Source organism: Halichoerus grypus, chromosome 3 (genome assembly GCF_964656455.1).
Source record: "Halichoerus grypus chromosome 3, mHalGry1.hap1.1, whole genome shotgun sequence".
Lineage (NCBI taxonomy): Eukaryota > Metazoa > Chordata > Mammalia > Carnivora > Phocidae > Halichoerus > Halichoerus grypus.
Window position 1 is genome coordinate 131,199,087 of NC_135714.1, and position 19,359 is coordinate 131,218,445.

Sequence of the window (19,359 nt, forward strand, 5' to 3'; positions counted from 1 at the left end):
TAAAGATGATTTCCACTAAGTAGTCATGATTATAGTAATCTCAGGGGGTGGGGGGAGGAATTCAGCCTTGGAAATATCATATATATGAATGATTAAGCATGAATTTTAAACTCCATTTTTTACCACCACTTCACCTGAATTATAGTTTGCTGGACACTAGCTCAGCATTACCCAAAGTAATTCTGTGGAATGGATATATAATAGGTGTTAGTTACAAGGAAAGTTCTATAATCAAAAGTATTGGGGGATCCTGGATTAATAAAGATAAACTAGTTTGAGTTCTCAGATCCTATAATATGCTGGTATATACATTGTGAATCTTACTTGACCCATTTTCTTTTTCTTTTTCTTTTTTTTTTTTTAAGATTATTATTTGAGAGAGAGAGAGCACGAGCAGGGAGAGAGGCAGAGGGAGAGGGACAAGCAGACTCCCCGCCAAGCTGCTCAATTCTAGGACCCTCAGATCACGATCTGAGCCGAAGTCACGCTTAACCGACTGAGCCACCCAGGTGCCCCTTACTTGACCCATTTTCATGAGGGATTGATGTTCCATGGAACACACTTTGGGAAATGCTGCCCAAAATTGTGATTTTTTTTATAAACATGAATCAGGATATTTTCAGCCACAAATAACCAAAAAGTAGATCCAAATTGGGTTAAATAATAGGAGTTCTCATATAAGAAGTTTGGAGGTGGGCTTTGTCAGGATTGGTTAATCTAACCACAGATTGATGACTGGCTTCTCTGCCATTTTTTTGCTTTCCCTTTCTGGACGCAGGTAGCTACTACAGCTTCTATGTCATGGAAGACATAGATTTTTGTTGTACAATTTGTTGTACAATTTGTTTTGTTGTACAATTGCTTCTTGTACATTTCTTTTTTTTCCAGGAAGAAAATCCCAGAATGCCCCCCTTTCCCAGCTAGGCTTTTCTTTATGTCTCATCGGCCAGCTTTGAGTTACATGCTCACGCTGGAAAGGTAAGGCATCATAATTCATCCTCTGCGACTGGGAGAGGACCCACTTCTCTCTGAGCACACTACTACTCCAATCTGAACAAAGCTGGAGTTCTGTGTACAAAGAAAGGCTGTAGAGAGGCAACTAACAGAGCCTGCAAAATTATATCTATGTGCACTTAGAATTCATGTCTTTTACATTGAATGTTCTTATTCTCCCTGTTGTCTCAGATAATCAAGAATAAATATACGTTTGATGAGATTGAGTGACTAAAAAATTGGGAGCGTGTGAGGATATAAACTAAGTATTTTTGTTGGTGAAGAATTTAAACTAATAATTACAATGGGTAATATTACAGCTGTGAAACTTGCGTGACTTTATGCTCAGAATTCAGAGATTTTTGATAGGACTTACAATTTCACAGATTTCTCTTTTATACTTGTTTGCGTATATTTTCTTTTGTAGTAGGTAGCTTTAGACTAGGCTTTTTAAACTTTCCTTCAGGAATTATTTTCCTTTGCTATTGGGGCCAGAAGCCTGACTCTAGAGCTATAGAATTCCCTGTACTCTTCTGTGCTTCATGTGAATTACAGGTTTGTGACCTCCATTGTTCACTCATAACTATCTTCTCCCTAAATCAGCCAACCTGGAAAAGATTTACTCCACAAAAAAACTGAGCCTACAATTTTGATGTCATGCCACCAGGTGGTGGCAGTGTCAAGATATAAGAATATATATATTAATTTCTTGGGATAGCCCTAATTTCAATTAGTTTGGCCTGTCTTACCCTCAAAAAACATCAGTATTTTATACATTTTAATGTTTCAATATTTATAATGTCTGTGGCTGCTTTATGTATTTAGAAGTTTCACAAAAATAGCCCTATTAGTTGGCTGTTTTTTGTTTGTTTAAAGTATGGTTCTTACTTGACCAAAGGGTATGGTTCAAACTTCCAGGCCTGTATTTCAACAGATTCAAACACAGGGCTTTGTTCAGGCTCCCTAGTATTTATATTTATTTGTAACTGTAAATTTCCTACACTGCAACTCTTTGAAAAATAGGTTTGGATTAGATGCAAAACAACCTCAATTTTAAATTTTGTTAATTATTACCTTTTATTTTTTTTAAAGATTTTATTTATTTATTTATTTGAGAGAGAGAGAGAGAGAGAGCAAAAGCAGGGGGTGGGGGGTCAGTGGGAGAGAATCTCAAGCAGACTCCACACCAAGCACAGAATCTGACATGGGGCTCGATCCAAGGGCCCTGAGATCATGATCTGAGCTGAAACCAAGAATTGGACACTCAACCGACTGAGCCACCCAGGCGCCCCTAATTATTATATTTTTAAAAGCCATATCTCACCTTTCAATAATTTCTAACACTTAAACTTGCTGCAAATCTTAGTTTGGTTGCCTATTCACAACTCTTGAGTTAGTTTACCATCTGAATGTGTTGGGTTGCTCTCTCTACTCTGCTAAAGCTAATTTGGCTATGGAAGAGAAGGGTTTAGGTTGCCTTTTTAATCCTTTGAAATCCAAGTTCTTGTGAATCTTTCCACTATAAGAGGCAGAAATAGAAAAAGAAGAATGGGCTTTATTTTCTTAAAAAGATAAAAACCTTTATGAGCAGGTCCTCTAATCATTGACTTTCTCAACACTGTTGTCTCTTTATGACTTGTTCTTTGGCTTTGTAAATTTAATGTGGAGTTTATTATAACATGACCTAAATAGAAATTTAAAGCTTTAAAGTCTATTTAAATTAAAAAGAACTTTGAGCTTAAACTCTTGAACTGATGTTTCTTAGCAAGTAATTTGTTGTATTTTAGATTGGTGGCTTCTAATGAAATTAAATTACTTAAAGAAACTAAGTAAGTTATTGGATCAAAACATTCTAAATAGCATTTCAGCAACATTTTTATTAACAGTTTTAATAGTGGAAATCTTAATTCTTACAAGTATTCAGAAATGGTAAGAGTAAAATGTGGGCATATTATTTCCCAGTGCTCTTGAAAAGCAGTATGAAAATAACCAATTCCTTATGTAAAAATAATTTTGCTGATTTTACCATCTATGTAGATCTATTGGTTGATTCTGTCAATTATTATATAAAAGTATGGAATTGGCCAGCAGTCCTGGAGTGTGTTGGGTATGAGTGTGCCCATGGGCTACATGTGAGCCAAAGTCAAAAGTGAGAGACCAAGAGGCCACTGGAGCTATGTTCAATTCTGCCCAGAGAGCACTGGAACCTAGCATAAAGTCTGGAATGAACCTCTGAAAAAGCAGACTGGAAGGGAGTGAGGGGCAAGCAGGAGAAGGGAGATGGTGAGTGGTGGACTGTTGTGTAGCCCTCAGAGGAATAGAATATATCTTCTGCATCGTGGGGATTATAGATAGGGGGACGCGACAGGGAAGCCTACAAAGAACCCAGGAGTGTAGCCATGCAAGGGTTTGGCTTTAACATCTGTCAGGCCCAGAGAGCACTGAGGCATCTTAGCAACAGTACCTAGTCTATGCTATTTTCTATCCCCTTTACCTATTTTCTCTCCCCTTCTCCAGGCCTTGGTAGGGGTGGGGGACTGCAGAAACTGCAGTCAGTGGACTGGAGAGAGAACAGAAATTCTAGTCTGGGAAAGAAAAGAGGACATTGTGCTTCTTCTAGCAAAAGACCCACTGGCAGCCAGCTGTGGCTGAAAAGGGAAATCTTACCTTTAAATCAAGATTGAAAGTATTGATTATTTTATTAGACATTGTAATTTCTGAATCAAGGCTCTGCTTGACAACTTAAAATAATTGTAGATATTAAGAGTCATCAGGGAAGTCATGGACTCCCATCTCTTCATCCAGTGGCAGAGAAGTACTTCCCTCATTGAGCTGTTTTTAAAATGGCAGTTGGGGGCAGGAATTAAGTTGCTTTTGTGATTTTACCCCATGAGTACAGTGCAAAATATGTATAGGTTATTTTTTAATACAAAAATATTAATAATACAAATCTCATCTTTATACCTAATTCTAAGTCTCCCCTTGATTAAAAAAAAAAAATTCACCCACTAAAGAAACAAGTATGTCATTCCAGATAATTTTAGGCTTGCCCTTCCAAGTGGATTTTGGGTTTCCTTCTCAAGTAGATGAGTTTCTTAATAGAGATTCCCTATCTAGGAGATATTCTTTTCTTTTCTTTTTTTTTAAATTTTTTTATTAACATATATTATTTATTTCAGGGGTACAGGTCTGTGATTCATCAGTCTTACACAATTCACAGTGCTCACCAGAGCACATACCCTCCCCAATGTCCATCACCCAGCCACCCCATCCTTCCCACCCCCTTCCACTCCAACAACCCTCAGTTTGTTTCCTGAGATTAAGAGTCTCTTATGGTTTGTCTCCCTCTCCGGTTTAATCTTGTTTCATTTTTCCCTCCCTTCCCCTATGATCCTGTTTTGTTTCTCAAATTCCTCATATCAGTGAGATCATATGATAATTGTCTTTCTCTGATTAACTTATTTCGCTTAGCATAACACCTTCTAGTTCTATCCATGTCATTGCAAATGGCAAGATTTTGGGTTTTTTGATGGCTGCATAATATTCCATTGTATGTATGTATGTGTGTGTATACACACACACACACACCACATCTTTATCCATTCATCTGTTGATGGACATCTAGGCTCTTTCCATAGTATGGCTATTGTGGACATTGCTGCTATAAACACTGGGGTGCACGTGCCCCTTCGGATCACTACATTTGTATCTTTGGGGTAAATATCCAGTAGTGCAATTGCTGGGTCATAGGGTAGCTCTATTTTCAGCTTTTTGAGGAACATCCATACTGTTTTCCAAAGTGGCTGCACCAGCTTGCATTCCCACCAACAGTGTAGGCGGGTTCTCCTTCCTCCGCATCCTCGCCAACATCTGTCGTTTTCTAGGAGATATTCTTGCCCACAGTGCTGATAGACGTAGTAATTCCCATTTATTTTCACTATTCACTGGGGTCCTCTTAAAAGGAAGAGCGGATATTGGTAGACAGTTAGTAACCTCTGCTGCATAGCCCTCATCTCTGAGTTTGTCATATTAGAACCCAGTTCTCATGTCGGAAGAGTCTAATCCTCCATAACTTTGTATCTGACTTGCTTCACTTCGTCAGTTGGATTTTGCATGTCTTTGGCTTTCAAAATATCTGAGTGACTTTTAATTGGATTCTAACTATAGTCACAACTTCTAAGTATTTTCACTACACTATAAGGCTTCTGTTGGACTTTCTTTATCTTCCATGTCTCTTAACTACTTTTTAATTTTTTTATCACTTCCTAGAAATCAAAAATAGTTCATTTTCAGATAGTTCAATTTCAAATAGTTCATTTCCAAATTGTCTTGCTTTTTCCTTCTTATAATTTCTTTAGTTTTCCATTTCTCCTTTTATTACTTAATCTTACTGAACATACATACTCCTGACATTTGTAATTGAAAGAATGCTTATTTCCTGTTTGTTGTGTACTGCTCTGACTCTGATAGTTCATTTCTTCACATTGTAATTTTGATTGTTGTGATCTCATCTTCAGCAGGTATATTATGTATGAGAGTTTGAGTTTTGGGGTTCTCAAGTATGCGCTTACTGAGTGGCTTCACTTTCCCTTTGTGTTGCTTTCTTAATGCGATCCTCACTGTTAGTTACTGTGTCCATTATTTAAGATTTCTGGTGTACTTTTCTCATTTCCAGGTTCTTCAGTGTGCTGCACAGGTTGGGTTGCTGGAAATGTGATCTCCCTGTTAAATGGAGTACTAATTTGCTAGCTTCACAGAGTGTTATTTTTTTAATGAGCACTATCTTATTGCTTAAGGAGAAACAGTTCAAAAATATTCAACAGTCAGTGCTCACTACATGCCTTGAGTTATTTGTTACTATAATTAGTGAAAAGGTTCAAGCCAATATTATTATAACTGTGTATATAGTGGGCACTTCATAAAAGCTTATTGAATGAAGAACCTTCCTGGCATATGTTACTTTATTCTGCCCACTCTTGTTCCTTGAGACTTAGTTCTATAACCCAATATAGAGGAATAAGAATGTTTTAAATCTGATATCTTCCAGAATAATTCACAGCATTCATTGCTAGCCAGCAGTAAATGAAACAGACTATTATTAAAGCTTTACCTGTTGTAATAGTTAAAATGTTTACCATGGTAATGGCAGAAAACCCATATTTATTTGGCATAAATGATAAGGGTGGAATTGACTTAATGAGTCATTTAAATTAAATTTTTTCAAAAGTAGAGCATACTTCAAGCATCATTTAATCAAGATTGTGACTCTGTTTCTCTGCATTTATCTTGGCTTTGACTTTTGTGTGATACCCATGTCCTGAAGTTGGCTTTCTAGACTGTTGTGAGATGGCTGCCAGCAGTGATTTGGGCTGTTTGCTTCCTTGTAGCCTTGGAGTTTAGAATCCGGAGGGCAGGAGAGACTTGTTTCCCATAACCATTAAAAAAAAAAGACTGACTTCATTCTGATTCAGTAACACTTGAAATCAACTACTGTGGCAAAGAACATTCCATACAGTGATAGACTTAGGCAAGGGGTCATTGGCTGTCCCTCAGTAGCACCCAAAATAATATTAAACCCTAGCAAGAAATGGGCAAGACATACATGAAGAAGACTACAAAACTCTACTGAAGGACATGAAAGAGCTCTTTAAAAAATGGAGCAATATATTCACGAATGAGGAAACTATAAAAATGTCAATTTATGTCTATATAGCTAATGTGGTAACTAAAATCCCATTGGATTATTATGGATGATTCTCAAGTTCATGTGGTAGAGAAATTGTAAGAAGGATCAAGAAAGTATTAAAGAACAGTGAGGTGGGATTCTACCTTTTAGATATCAAAACAAATATATTGCTATAGTAATGAAATTTGCTACTTGTGTAAGGGTAGACAAACATAAGTAGAGCAATAAAAAGCCATAAACAGGCTTATGTATACTTGTTTACTTTATGACAAAGATTCTATACATCTTTATCAGTTCAGTAGAGAAAGGACAGACTGTTGAATGAGTTATAGGGATAATTGGATATCCATTGAAATGAATTGAGTTTAGAGCCCTACCTCACATCATTTCCAAAATAAACCAGAGGCCTTTTACAAAGTGAAAGATCAAAAGAATACTCTACAAATAATAGAAGGAAATTATTTGTACAATATTAGTTTGAGAGGCTTTTCTATGCAAGACACACTATCTGGAAGCCAAAAGATAGCTGATTTGCCTAAAAAAATGAAAACTTGTACATTGAAAGACAACATTAAAAGTCAAACATATATAACCAAATGATTACCATCTATCACATAGTTCCTAAAAATATTTAAGAAAAGGGTAAAGTGGGGTGCCTGAGTGGCTCAGTCAGTTAAGCGTCTGTCTTTGGCTCAGGTCATGATTGGGATTGAGCCCCGTATTGGGCTCCCTGCTCAGTAGGGAGCCTGCCTCTTCCTCTGCCCACCCTCCCCCTGCTTATGTTCTCTCTCTCTCTCTCCCTCTGTCAAATAAATAAATAAAATCTTTCAAAAAAAAAGGGGTAAACAATGCAATAAAATAATGGTCAAAGGGTATTAAGTCATTGAAAAAATACATATGATCAGTAGATAGATGAAAAGATGCTAAATCTTGATAATCAAAGACATGCAAATTAAAACAGTAATGGAATGTCATTTTCAGCCATCAGATTATCAATCTTTTAAACTACCAGTAACCACTATGGGGAAACCTGCAGGGAGTAAGCCTGTTATATACTATCAGTGAAGGTCAAAGACTAAAGTCAAAGTTAAACATTTACTTCACACATGTTATAAAAGAAAAAACTATAGATAACCAATGTTGAAGAAACTGAAACCTTGTGCATTGCTGGTGGGAATGTAAAATGGTGAAGCTATTGTGGAAAACAGCCTAGTAGTTCCTCAAAAAGTTAAACATGGAGTGACCATATGATCCAGCAATACCACTTTGAAGTATATGCCCAAGAATTGAAAGCAAGGAAGGGACTCAGATACTTGTACACCAGTGTCCATAGCAGCATTATTCTCAATAGCTAAAATGTGGAAACAACCCAAAGATCCATCAACAGATGAATAGGTAAACAAAATGCAATATATACATAGAATGAAATATTTGTTATTCAGCCTTAAAAAGGAATGAAATTCTGACATGCTACAACATGGATGAACCTTGAATACATTTTGCTAAGTGAAATAAGACAGACACAAAAGGACAAATACTGTGTGATTCCACTTAAATGAGGTACTTAGAATGGGCAAATTCATAGAGACAGAAGGTAAAGTAGAGGTTACAAGGGGCTGCATGGAGAGGAGAACGGGGAGTTATTCTTTAATGGGTGTAAAGTTTCTGTTTGGGGTGATGAAAAATTCTGGACATGGGTAATGGTGATGGTTGCTCAACATTGTGAATTTACTTCTACCACTGAATTATATACTTAAAATGGTTAAGATGTTTAAATTTGGGGGCGCCTGGGTGGCTCAGTGGTTAAGCATCTGCCTTCGGCTCAGGTCATGATCCCAGGGTCCTGGGATCAAGCCCCACATCGGGCTCCCTGCTCTGCGGGAAGCCTGCTTCTCCCTCTCCCACTCCCCCTGCTTGTGTTCCCTCTCTTGCTGTGTCTCTCTCTGTCAAATAAATAAATAAAATCTTTAAAAAAAAAAAAAGATGTTTAAATTTTATGTGTATTTTCCACAATAAAAAGTGCCAAAAAAGTTGTATGTTTATGTCTTGAGCCAGCAGTTTTGCTTATACTATACATTACAGAAAGTCTTGTATGCGTGCACGGAGATCTATGTCAAATGACGGGAGTGTTGGAGGCTTGCTGTAATGAAAAATAGGACATTCATAAAATAGCTATTGATAATAGAATAATAAACTAATAGTATGTAGACAGTAGAAAAAGAATGAACACATCACCAAATGCTGGTGAGGATGTGGGGCAATGGGAATTCTCATTCATTGCTCTTGGGAATGCAAAATGGTACAGCCACTATGGAGGAGAGTTTGGCAGCTTCTTATAAAACTAATCAGACTCTTATGATCCAGCAATTGCACTCTTTGAGATTAACCCAAATGAGTGGAAAACGTACGTACATGTCAATGCTTATAGTATCTTTATTCATAATTGCCTAAATTTGAAAGCGACCAAGGTGTCATTCAGTATGTAAATGCATAAATAAGCTATGGTACATTCAGACAATGGACTATTACTCAGTGATTAAAAGAAATGAGGTATCAAGCCATGAAAAGACATGGAGGAGCCTAAATGCATATTACTAAATGAAAGAAGCCTGTCTAAAAAGATTACATAATACGTGAATCCAACTACATGACATTCTGGAAGGACAAAACTATATAGACATTAAAAGGATCACTGGTTGCCAGAGGTTGGCAGGAGGCAGGGATAAATAGGCAGAGCACAGAAGATGTGAAGGATAGTGAAAATACTCTGTATGATACCATACCGATGAATACATATCATTATGCATTTGTCACAACCATAGAATGTACAACACAAAGAGTGAGTCTTAATGTACACAATGGACTTTGGGTGATAATGATGTGTCAATGAAGGTTCAATGGACCACTCTGGGGGGGGTTAAAAATGGGGGGTTTCATTTGAAAATGAAAATGAAACTGGTTCTTGTGTCTGTGGGGCAGTTTCCAAGTAACCCCCTGTGCCTTCCATCCAATTTTGCTATGAACCTAAAAGTGCTCTGAAAAAATCTATTAAAAAAAATTAGGAGCACCCGGGTGGCTCAGTTGGTTAAGCATCTGACTCTTGATTTTGGCTCAGGTCATGATCTCAGGATCATGGGATTGAGCCCTGCGTGGGGGTCTGTGCTCAGTGAGAAGTTTGCTTGAGAATCTCTCTCTCCCTCCCTCTGCCCCTCCCCCCGCTTGTGTGCACATGCTCGCTCTCTAAAATAAATTAAAAAAAAAAAATGAAGTAGGGATGCCTGGGTGGCTCATTCGGCTAAGCATCTGACTTTGGCAGAGGTCATGATCTCGGGGGGTCCTGGGATGGAGCCCCGCCTTGGGCTCTGCGCTCAGTGGGGTTTCTGCTTGTTCCTCTGTCCCTCCCCGCTCATGTGTGTGCTCTTTTTCTCAAATGAATAAATAAAATCTTTAAAAAAAATTAAGTAGACCTATGTATATATGTTGACATGGAAATTTCACTAAAAACAGCAAGTTACAGAACATAACAAAGTATAAACCTATATGTGTTTGAAATATTCTTTATATTGACCTATATCTGAAAATAAAGCAAAGGAATGGGACAAGAAGGATGCCCACTAGACTTTACAGGGGTCACCTGTGGAGAGGGGATTCTGGGGATGGTGCAGAAGTGGGGAGCAAAAAGTCACTTTGTTTAAATGCTTCTGCATTGTTTGAGTCTTTTAAAATAAAAATCATTTCTTGAGAATACATTCAAATATTGCTTATAATGGGAAAATAATTTTCTAAATAATAGTGGCATATGCTTATTATATAGAAAGTTTAAAAGTATGTTCCACAATACAGAGGTAATCATTTTTAAGATTTTGTGCATTTTCTTGCATTTTTTTTTCTGTCATAGACTCTCAAATGTATTGACAGTTTTGTTTCCAGCTTTTAAAAAACTCTATTCTGTATTTCATAGTGTCATTAAAAATTCTTCCAAAACATTTCCTTTGGCTACATAATTGTGGCACATTCATACCATGAAATACTGATTTAACATTTCTCTATTGTTAAGGCAATTACATGGCTCCCATCTTTATATATAAATGTCTTTACACTGTTCAGTTTCCTTTATTACTGATGCCCAAATGAAATATCACCTTAAGTGAATTTTAAAGTTGTAGGTACCCTAACAAGATTTTTTAAATATATAAAATATTAAAGTAAATGATACTGCTCCCTTTTTTTTTTTTAAGGAGCAACGAGACATAGAACCTATTTTTCCCCAACGTACTGTATTTGAATTTTGATAAAGCAGTAGACTCATCTGGTTTTTCTTGCTGTTACCTCTTTTCCGCATTCCCTGTTGCCTGACATTCTTTCCCACTTATGAAAACTTCTATATTCCTTCCCTAATGCTTTGAAATCTTTTTATTTCTTAAAAGGAGCAAATCAGAATTCCAATGTAGCCAGCTTGAATCAGTCTTTCTGTTCTTCTTATGAATAGGCAGTTCCTCCAGGCAGTGAATTAGCTCTTTAGAAAACATTGGCATTATGTTTCTCAACCCTGAGTGTCTGTATAGGTGGTCTGGAATGCATTAAAGAGAGGCATTGTGTCAGATCCTCAAATCTAAAGATGAAATCCTCTTCTTACTAATTATGAGTCGTTTTTGTTGTTGGTATTGTTTGTTCTGAATCACTGGGTTTTACAAAATTTTTTTAGTGAAAGTTGGAAATGGATTTGGTATAGTATATAGTTGGCTCTTGTCTTACTTATGGAAATGTATATAGAGTGTTCTTCAAAGGAATTTTATGATGAATACCTTTCTGGAATATAGAGTATCACTCATTTTTCTATTTTTGTAAATGCCGACTTTTGTATTTCTTTTAGTGACAGGATTATTAAGATTTTGTTTTGTTTTGTTTTCTTTCTAGTTCAGGCTACAATACTTAGCAGTAATTCATTTTTGCTGATGAACTAGATAATATTCTCCCATATATTAATATCTTGTGTATTGTAGTTGGGTTGTTATTTTAACAAAACAGGTTTTTGTTAAGATCAGTCGTTTTCAAAAATGTGGTGCCCCCAAACCAGAAGCATCAGCATCACCCATCACCTGGGAGCATGTTAAAATGCAGATTATTAGGTTCTACTTCAGACCTCCTATTCAGAAACTGGGAAGTTGTAACCCAGCAACCTGTGTCTTAATAAGCCCTTCAGGTGATTCTCATATATGCTGAAGTTTGAGGACTGGTTTAGGTAATATCTATATGGTGGCTAAAAATATCAGCTCTTATCACTTGAAAGCCTGGGTTTGGTTTAATTCCAGGGTATGTGTTAAGAACTATAGCAATATTGCTTCTAAGAGATATGTAGATGAAAAGCTGTTAGTAAGGGCTGTCTTACAAGAGTTGGTTTCATTGTTTCCGGTAGTTGAGATTTTAAGAACAGAGTACCAAGAATCCTTCACCATGGAGCTGAACCAAGTTGTTTCAGTACTTAGGATAGATAGCAGAAGCTTCTTATTTGATCACATCATTTAAGTTGTGCCTTCCTCCATTACCAACATACTTAAAATGACAAATCATGAAATCACTTTTAAAGCAGATATTATTTTCAAAGTTAAGGAATTCCTGAATTAGCTCTCTTTCAAATGCTTTTAAGTTATAAATAACTACAAACAGACATACAGTACCTGGAAGACACTTCATTAATGTAATTAAGATATATATCCGTTATTTATTGGCTTATTTTTGTACAATTATTAACTATTTGGATAACATCTACTTATCTGGTTATTTTAAGAACATTTTTAATGGCAATATGTTATGCTAATAGGTATATGTATTTTTTCACTGGAAGATTATCTATTCCTGAATTTAAATGTCACATGCATTTATTAATTATTTCAGGTGAGTCCTGCAGGGTGGAATATTAACTTTTTAAACATGGTGTTATTTTATAAATGGAAACCCTTGTTTTAAAGAACCAGATCTCCTTGTTAAATTTAGGACTTTAAAGCTTTATTTTGGCTCCTAAATGTATAGCAGATTTTTTTTTTTTTTAACTTAGGAAGATAATTACTCTCATAAGAGGTATAACTGGTTTGGTGGTGGTGTCTTCTTGGCATCACAGATGGATCTTGTTCATGCTATGGATTAGAATCAGTGACTAGATGAACCATTACAGGAAAGCTGACAATGTTTCCTTTATGCATATTGAGAAATGGAAGATTTCCTAAAGCCAGGGTAAAGCTACTAAGTTTTTGAAGATACTCTTTGTGATTTTTAATCTATGACACATAATAAGCATTATTTACCCTCTACATATAAGTAGGTCATATTGTAAAAGGTCAGCTTCTTATAATCAGCTTAAAGAAATCATTCATCCAATTATTAATTATTTTCTAAATGTTTGTAACTCAAGAGTGAGGGAGGAGTAAAATATATTTTAAGGAGGCTCTTACCCAATCATATGAGTCTGAAATTTCTAACTAGCAAAAGATGTGGTAGAGAATTTAATATTGGGAATATCCTGTGATTATTTATTTAGTCATGGGCCAGGTGCGATTAATAAAAATGAGAAGACGGAGAAGCAATGTTTTGAAATTAACCAGTCCTTTTTGGGGTGGGCTCAGCTACATGCTAACGGATATTCTATATTTATGGTCTCTTTATGCTGGTATTATTTGATCCATTTCCACATACAACTTACTACTTTCTAAGCTTAGTATAATACTTGAACTGATCACTTTTAAAGTATGTAAAACATGCATAAAATCAGCAACAGCTCATAGATCTTTTTTCTTCTTTAAGAATTTAGTATATCAAGTATGTAATTCCTCATAACGTACCTGATTTAAGAATAATAAGTGATGCATTCATTTTTGACTCTGTGTTAGTGAAACAGGCCATAATACTACAAGTCTATAAGAAACAGTCCAGGGTGTTTTCAAAAGACTTTAGGCAGAAGTGAAATGAAATTTGAAGGAAGAATTTATGTAAAACATTTTTTTTGAATTTTCAAATTCAATTTCTAACTAAATAATATACCTCAAGTTACTTGGCATGGAATTGGGGGACCTGATAAATAAAGATTGCAGAAAAGATTGAAAGCATATTATTCACTTTTCTGACTAGATAAGAGGAAATATTTTTGAACCTTTTTTTTTTTTTTCATTCTGCCCTCATGATTCATGGTACTTGGTTTTCTTCAAATTAGAGAAGTTAGTTCCCATTGTAGTCTTTGACTTGTTTGTTACACTGACCTGGGGCTAAAAACAAATCTCATTTTGACTTCTTGACTCATAAACTTCATGTTAAGCAAGTTTGTCTTAGAAAGCCATTTTATTTGTTTTAATTTTCTAGTTATCTGAGGGAAACCAAAAGCACACAAATCTACAGAAAAGCATTGAGAAAGCTAAAATTGGCCGACATGAAACGGTAAGTTTGTAGATTCTTTAATAATGTCAATTGTAAATAGAAGAGTAAGAACTTAGAGCTTCCTGTGAGGAGTGTACCATTCCTACCAGAAGAGAGGTGAGTACAGCAAAGGACATGAACATTGGACCTGGTAGGATTCACTAATTGTAAATCTAGGTTTATTTTTTATTATTGTATTATATTGTATATGGCAGCATGGCATAGAAGCATAAACCCTGCAGCCAGACAGCCTGGGTTTGAAACTCTCCTAAATTCTCTGTTCTCAGTTACCCCAGTTGTAAAAATAGGGGATAAAAAAACAATAGAAGAGAAAAAAAAAAAAAATAGGGGATAAAATCTACCTCATTAGGTTATTGTATGGATTAAACTAGCTAATATTTGCAAAGCACTCAGAAGAGTACCTGGTACAAGGTAAGCCCTTTATAAATGTTTATGTAAAATTTTAAGAGTCATGTTTTTTAAGTCTTGGCACAGAACAAATTGAAAACTATCACTATATTATCCTTGGGGCTTTGTAATATTTCTAAATTATTTAAATGAATATTGACTTATTTTATTTTAAAAAGTATTATGAAGTATTATGTTAGGGGTTTTTAAAAATCACTTTACTTTCTAGTTTCATCATTATCTCAAGTATGGATTTATGACTTGAAAGAGTATTAAATATCTACATGCACCACCAAGCATTCCATCTAGGCCTCTATTTGTACCACTTAATTGTGAAAGAGACTCAAAAATAGTCACATTGTAGAAAAGAATACACCACAGGCTTACAGTGGCTTTTCAGAATTATTTCACATACCTTCTTTTATGTGAATACTTAGCAGTCACAGAGAAGAATTGGAGAATGGTAATTTTTGAAGAATATTTAAGGGAATGTAAGATCTGGGCATAATCTGAAGCTGTTACATTTCTTTAATTGACAGTAGCAATTACCATTTCTTTATTTGATCCTTTTTTTCTTCCTTAATGTTGGCAATAAATTGTAGGTGCACCTTCAACTAATATTCATGCCCAAAAGTCTGCTGAGTGTTACCCAGTCCCCTGGATCCATTGCACCTGGGAAAAATCCTTGTGGGTGCTGCAGATCTCAGAGGAGTACAGTAGTTTAGAAAGGCTCCTGAGAAAGATGAACTCTTGTGTTCATCCTAAGCACACAAATCAGGATTTTTCAGAAACACCTAGCCCCCATTTACTTGGCATTATTCATGGTGATGGTGTTGCTGCTGACGACGATGAAGAAGAAGAAATAGCTAACGTACATAATCCGCTCTCTATGAGCCAGGCAAATACTATCCCAGAGCATTTTATATTCATTGAATCCTGCCAACAGTGCAAGGAGGTAGCCACTATTACTATCTCCATATTTAATTCGAGTAACTAAAGGCACAAAAAATTAACATGGCAAAGATCTAGTAACAGTCTGAGATGTCTCCCAGTTCAGGGTGTCTGGAGAGTTATCATTGCCTTCACACAGATTCTTCACCATTTTGCTGCTTTTCTTTTTTCATTGTGGAGCATGTATAATTTGGCTGTGGATGGCAAATAATAACGATCTTATATTATCATTATTTTTAAATCTCTTCTGAGTTGTGCTAATACAGTATACACTGTAATCATGTGTGGTGGCTATTTACATTTAAATTAAAGTAAATGCAATTAAATTCGGTTTTTCAGTAACAATAGCCTTTTATCATATACTCAGTAGGTCCATGTGGCTAATGTTTCCTGCATTGGAGAACACAGATCTAGAATGTTTCTATCATTGTAGAGTTCTGTTGGACTATGCTGCTTCAGACTGTGCTGCTCTGCATATGCATTCCCTTGTACAAATGCTAGTAAAGGAGCCTTTCTTCACTTTGGAACAAAAGAGAACAGTTAAAGGCAAAAGTCAAAAAATACAAGCACCAAAATATAAGCTAGCAAGGAACCTTAAGTAGGTCCCATCAAGGCAACTTAAACTCTACTTGGCTTTGCTTCAGGCTTATCCTATGAATCTGTACCATAACCATTCACACATACGAATTGAAAACTATGGCACTGTGACTTCTACCTGTTAGAACTATGGCTAGAAATTTCAAATGGTGTTTGTTGGATCCTTTTGTTTTAAAAGCTTTATTCTGGTTTACCTTTAAAGGAAAGTGATAGGAGGCCACTAGCAATAATTTGTTATTTCTGATATCTTTAAATATTTTTAAAGGCTAATCATCCTTAAAGGTGGAAAAATTATCTATCACACTTTTAAGGAAAATTGTATAATGATGTTGCCATAAAATATTATATATATTGACACAATCTTATGAAACTACCTAAGAGGCAGTATCTTTTCCTAACATTTGATAATCATCTAATAGATGATTTGATAATCGTCTATCTATGAGCAGTCCATTCTACATATTAATTCCCATTCAACTAGTCAAAATATATGAAAGATGCTTGAGATTTCAGAGCAAAATGAGAGTTGAGTTTGTTCTTATACTGTGAATATAGGTATGTGTATATATAATACTGTCCAAAAGCCTAGTGCACATTAGTTATGAGAAATAAAATGAAAACGTTTACAAAATGTATAACCTTACAACATGTGGTATTTTGCTTGTCTTAATTGTACATAAAACTCTTTTGAATGCAGGAAGAGCGAACCATGCTAGCAAAAGAACTTTCTTCACTTCGAGACCAAAGGGAACAGCTAAAGGCAGAAATAGAAAAATACAAAGAATGTGACCCACAAGTTGTGGAGGAAATACGTAAGTTCATATCACACTTGGAAGGTTTTTTAATTTTTTTTTTTAATTTTTAGAGGGAGGGGGAGAGAGAGAGTGAGGGGAGGAGCAGAGAGAGAGAATCTCAAGCAGGCTCCATGTCCAGTGTGGAGCCAGTCACGGGGCTCAATCTCACAACTCTGAGATCATGACCTGAGTCAAAACCAAGAGTCAGATGCCAAACTGACTGAGCCACCCAGGTGCTCCCCCCACCTTTTTTTTTTTAATTTAAAAAACCTTTTTTTCTTGAGAGAGAATGCATGTGAGGGGAGGAGCAAAGAGAGAGAATCTCAAGGAGACTCACACCTTGAAAGTTTTTAACTTTGTCAATGAAAGAGACTTTATACCTCTAGTTACCTGGGAACCATTCTTCATGTATATGAGAAAATCAAGCCATTAATAGTATTAATATTACATTAATATTTCCTTTAAAGAGTCTTAAAGCATTGAATAGTGATAACTTTGAAATTATAAGCATTTTAAGAAGAAGGAAGGTAGATAAGGTAGAAGGATAAAGACAAAAAATATAAGTTTACGGAAACTGAGGAGTCAGAGGAGTTAAGTTGCCCCAAGTACATTGACTCGAGGACGAAACCCACCATTATCTTCTAGGAAAGATAATACCAAAAATATGATTTTTCAAGTTACAGAAAATCAGTCTGTGCATTGACTTGCCTTTTGAGTATACCAGTAATGTTTTCTCCTACTTTAAAACTAATCTCCAAAGCTTTATTTTGAATAATTTTTATATATTTATGTAGATAGAAATCTGAATATTTAAGGAAGTGAAAGAGTATATTATAAGGACACTGCATGTAATTGCTTAGGAAAATATGTATAACTTTCATCCCATTTTTCTGTCTTAGCCTGTCTTTTCATTTAGGGAACTTTACCTAGTGAAGCGTTTCTAAAAAAAAAAACAAAAAAAAAACTGATAGTATGTGATTGAAGGCTTTGAGAGAAATCGAAAATATTTGGTACTTTAAAATTAGCTTGAGAATAATTTGACTACAATTAAATTGTCCCTGATGGTAGTCTTTGCAATTAAAAAATATTTAAGCAGTTCAGTTGGTGCAATCTAAAGTTAAACTTAATTTTGGAGATAGGTCGCCGCTTTGCACATCTGCAGGAGGCATTAATCACGTACGTGTAGTCCACAGTCTAGATGATGGTGTCTATTGGCCCTGGTTCTGCCGATTACCCAGGGCAATTTTCAAAAAGAGGTGGGGGCAGAATAGCCTCTCTTCCCCTGAGCCAGTCATTTTCTGTAAATCAAGTACTTAGAGAGACATGTTCGCTCTTTCATGCTGCCCACAGATTAATTCATGTATCATCATCCTGCAGAATAAAGTGCTAGCCGAATCTGCTACAAAATGAACCACTTTAATCAGTCTTGAAGTTTTAACTAATATCAAATGACCCTCCTTGAACACAAGCACCTCAAAGCAACAAGAGACACGGTAGGAGGTTACTATGAGAAGGCTAGGCCTGCTCATGAATCGTCTTTAAAAGGAAATGCATGCTGCTTGTTAAAGAAGACATCAAATGTGTCATGAAAGAAACTTTGAGAACAGTTTTCTTCCCCAGATTTAATGCCTTCAGGTAATTTAGTTTTAGGATCAGCGTGGCTGTGCCCTCTAGCTGTTCATCATAAAAATTCTGTTTTCGCAGTTATCAAATCTGGTCCTTCGTATATTACTCTTATTTGGTTCTGCCTTCCTTCATGATTTCAGTTTTGTGTGTTAGGGGACTTTTTCCTTGATGATACCAATTCTTTGCTTACCCAATTTCATTCTCTTTTCTTTCAAGGACCTACAACTCATAGCCATACCCAATCAAGGCTTCTCCTTTTCTACTTTGTTGTCCCCATTATATTGCCATTGCTCTTTCCCTAGAGACATGACCCTGACTGAGATCACCTCTACTTGTGACCTCCTATTTTTACAATCCTTTTCATAATTTTGATTACTTATGTCCACTCAGGAATCACTAAAACTTATTTAGTCTTACAAAACCACTCTGACCTATACTGATGGTGATCCTAAGCCGATGGATCATCTTGAGGTGCAGAAAATCCACAAGGGTAGAGAATTGTGCCAGACTGATTCATGAAGAGGGGAAACTTTTATTTCAGGCATGTAATTTCAGATGTTGCCATTCTTGTATCTCTGAATCAAGCAGCAATTTTGGCAATTTCCTCACCTCTTAGAAAGGTGATGAAACTTGATGGAAGAAATTTCAGGGTATATAAGTGATGATGAATTCTCTGGAGAGTAGCATAGCATAGTTGAGGAGGAAGTTCCAACTGTAACTTATACTGGTTGCCTGACCTCTGTTCTCAATCTTAACCTTTATGGTTGGTAATTTATTTTTCAACCTAAGGAAAACATGTCAATGTGTATGAGTATTATGCAGGCTATGAGGTCTAAGTCAATGAGAAGAAAATGTTTTCTGGATAACAGTGAGTTAAGAAACTTTATCATTCTTTATCAA

General features: G+C 35.9%; 1 protein-coding gene across 1 annotated transcript in view; it reads left to right on the forward strand.

Annotated features, from left to right (window-relative positions):
• The window catches only part of MND1 (meiotic nuclear divisions 1), a 66,626-nt gene that overhangs the window by 34,336 nt on the left and 12,931 nt on the right, over positions 1 to 19,359 (forward strand). Inside the window, exons 5-6 of the mRNA XM_078068215.1 lie at positions 14,030 to 14,104; positions 16,737 to 16,851. Of these exons, the coding sequence (XP_077924341.1) occupies positions 14,030 to 14,104; positions 16,737 to 16,851 (190 nt within the window). The remainder of the gene's footprint in view (positions 1 to 14,029; positions 14,105 to 16,736; positions 16,852 to 19,359) is intronic.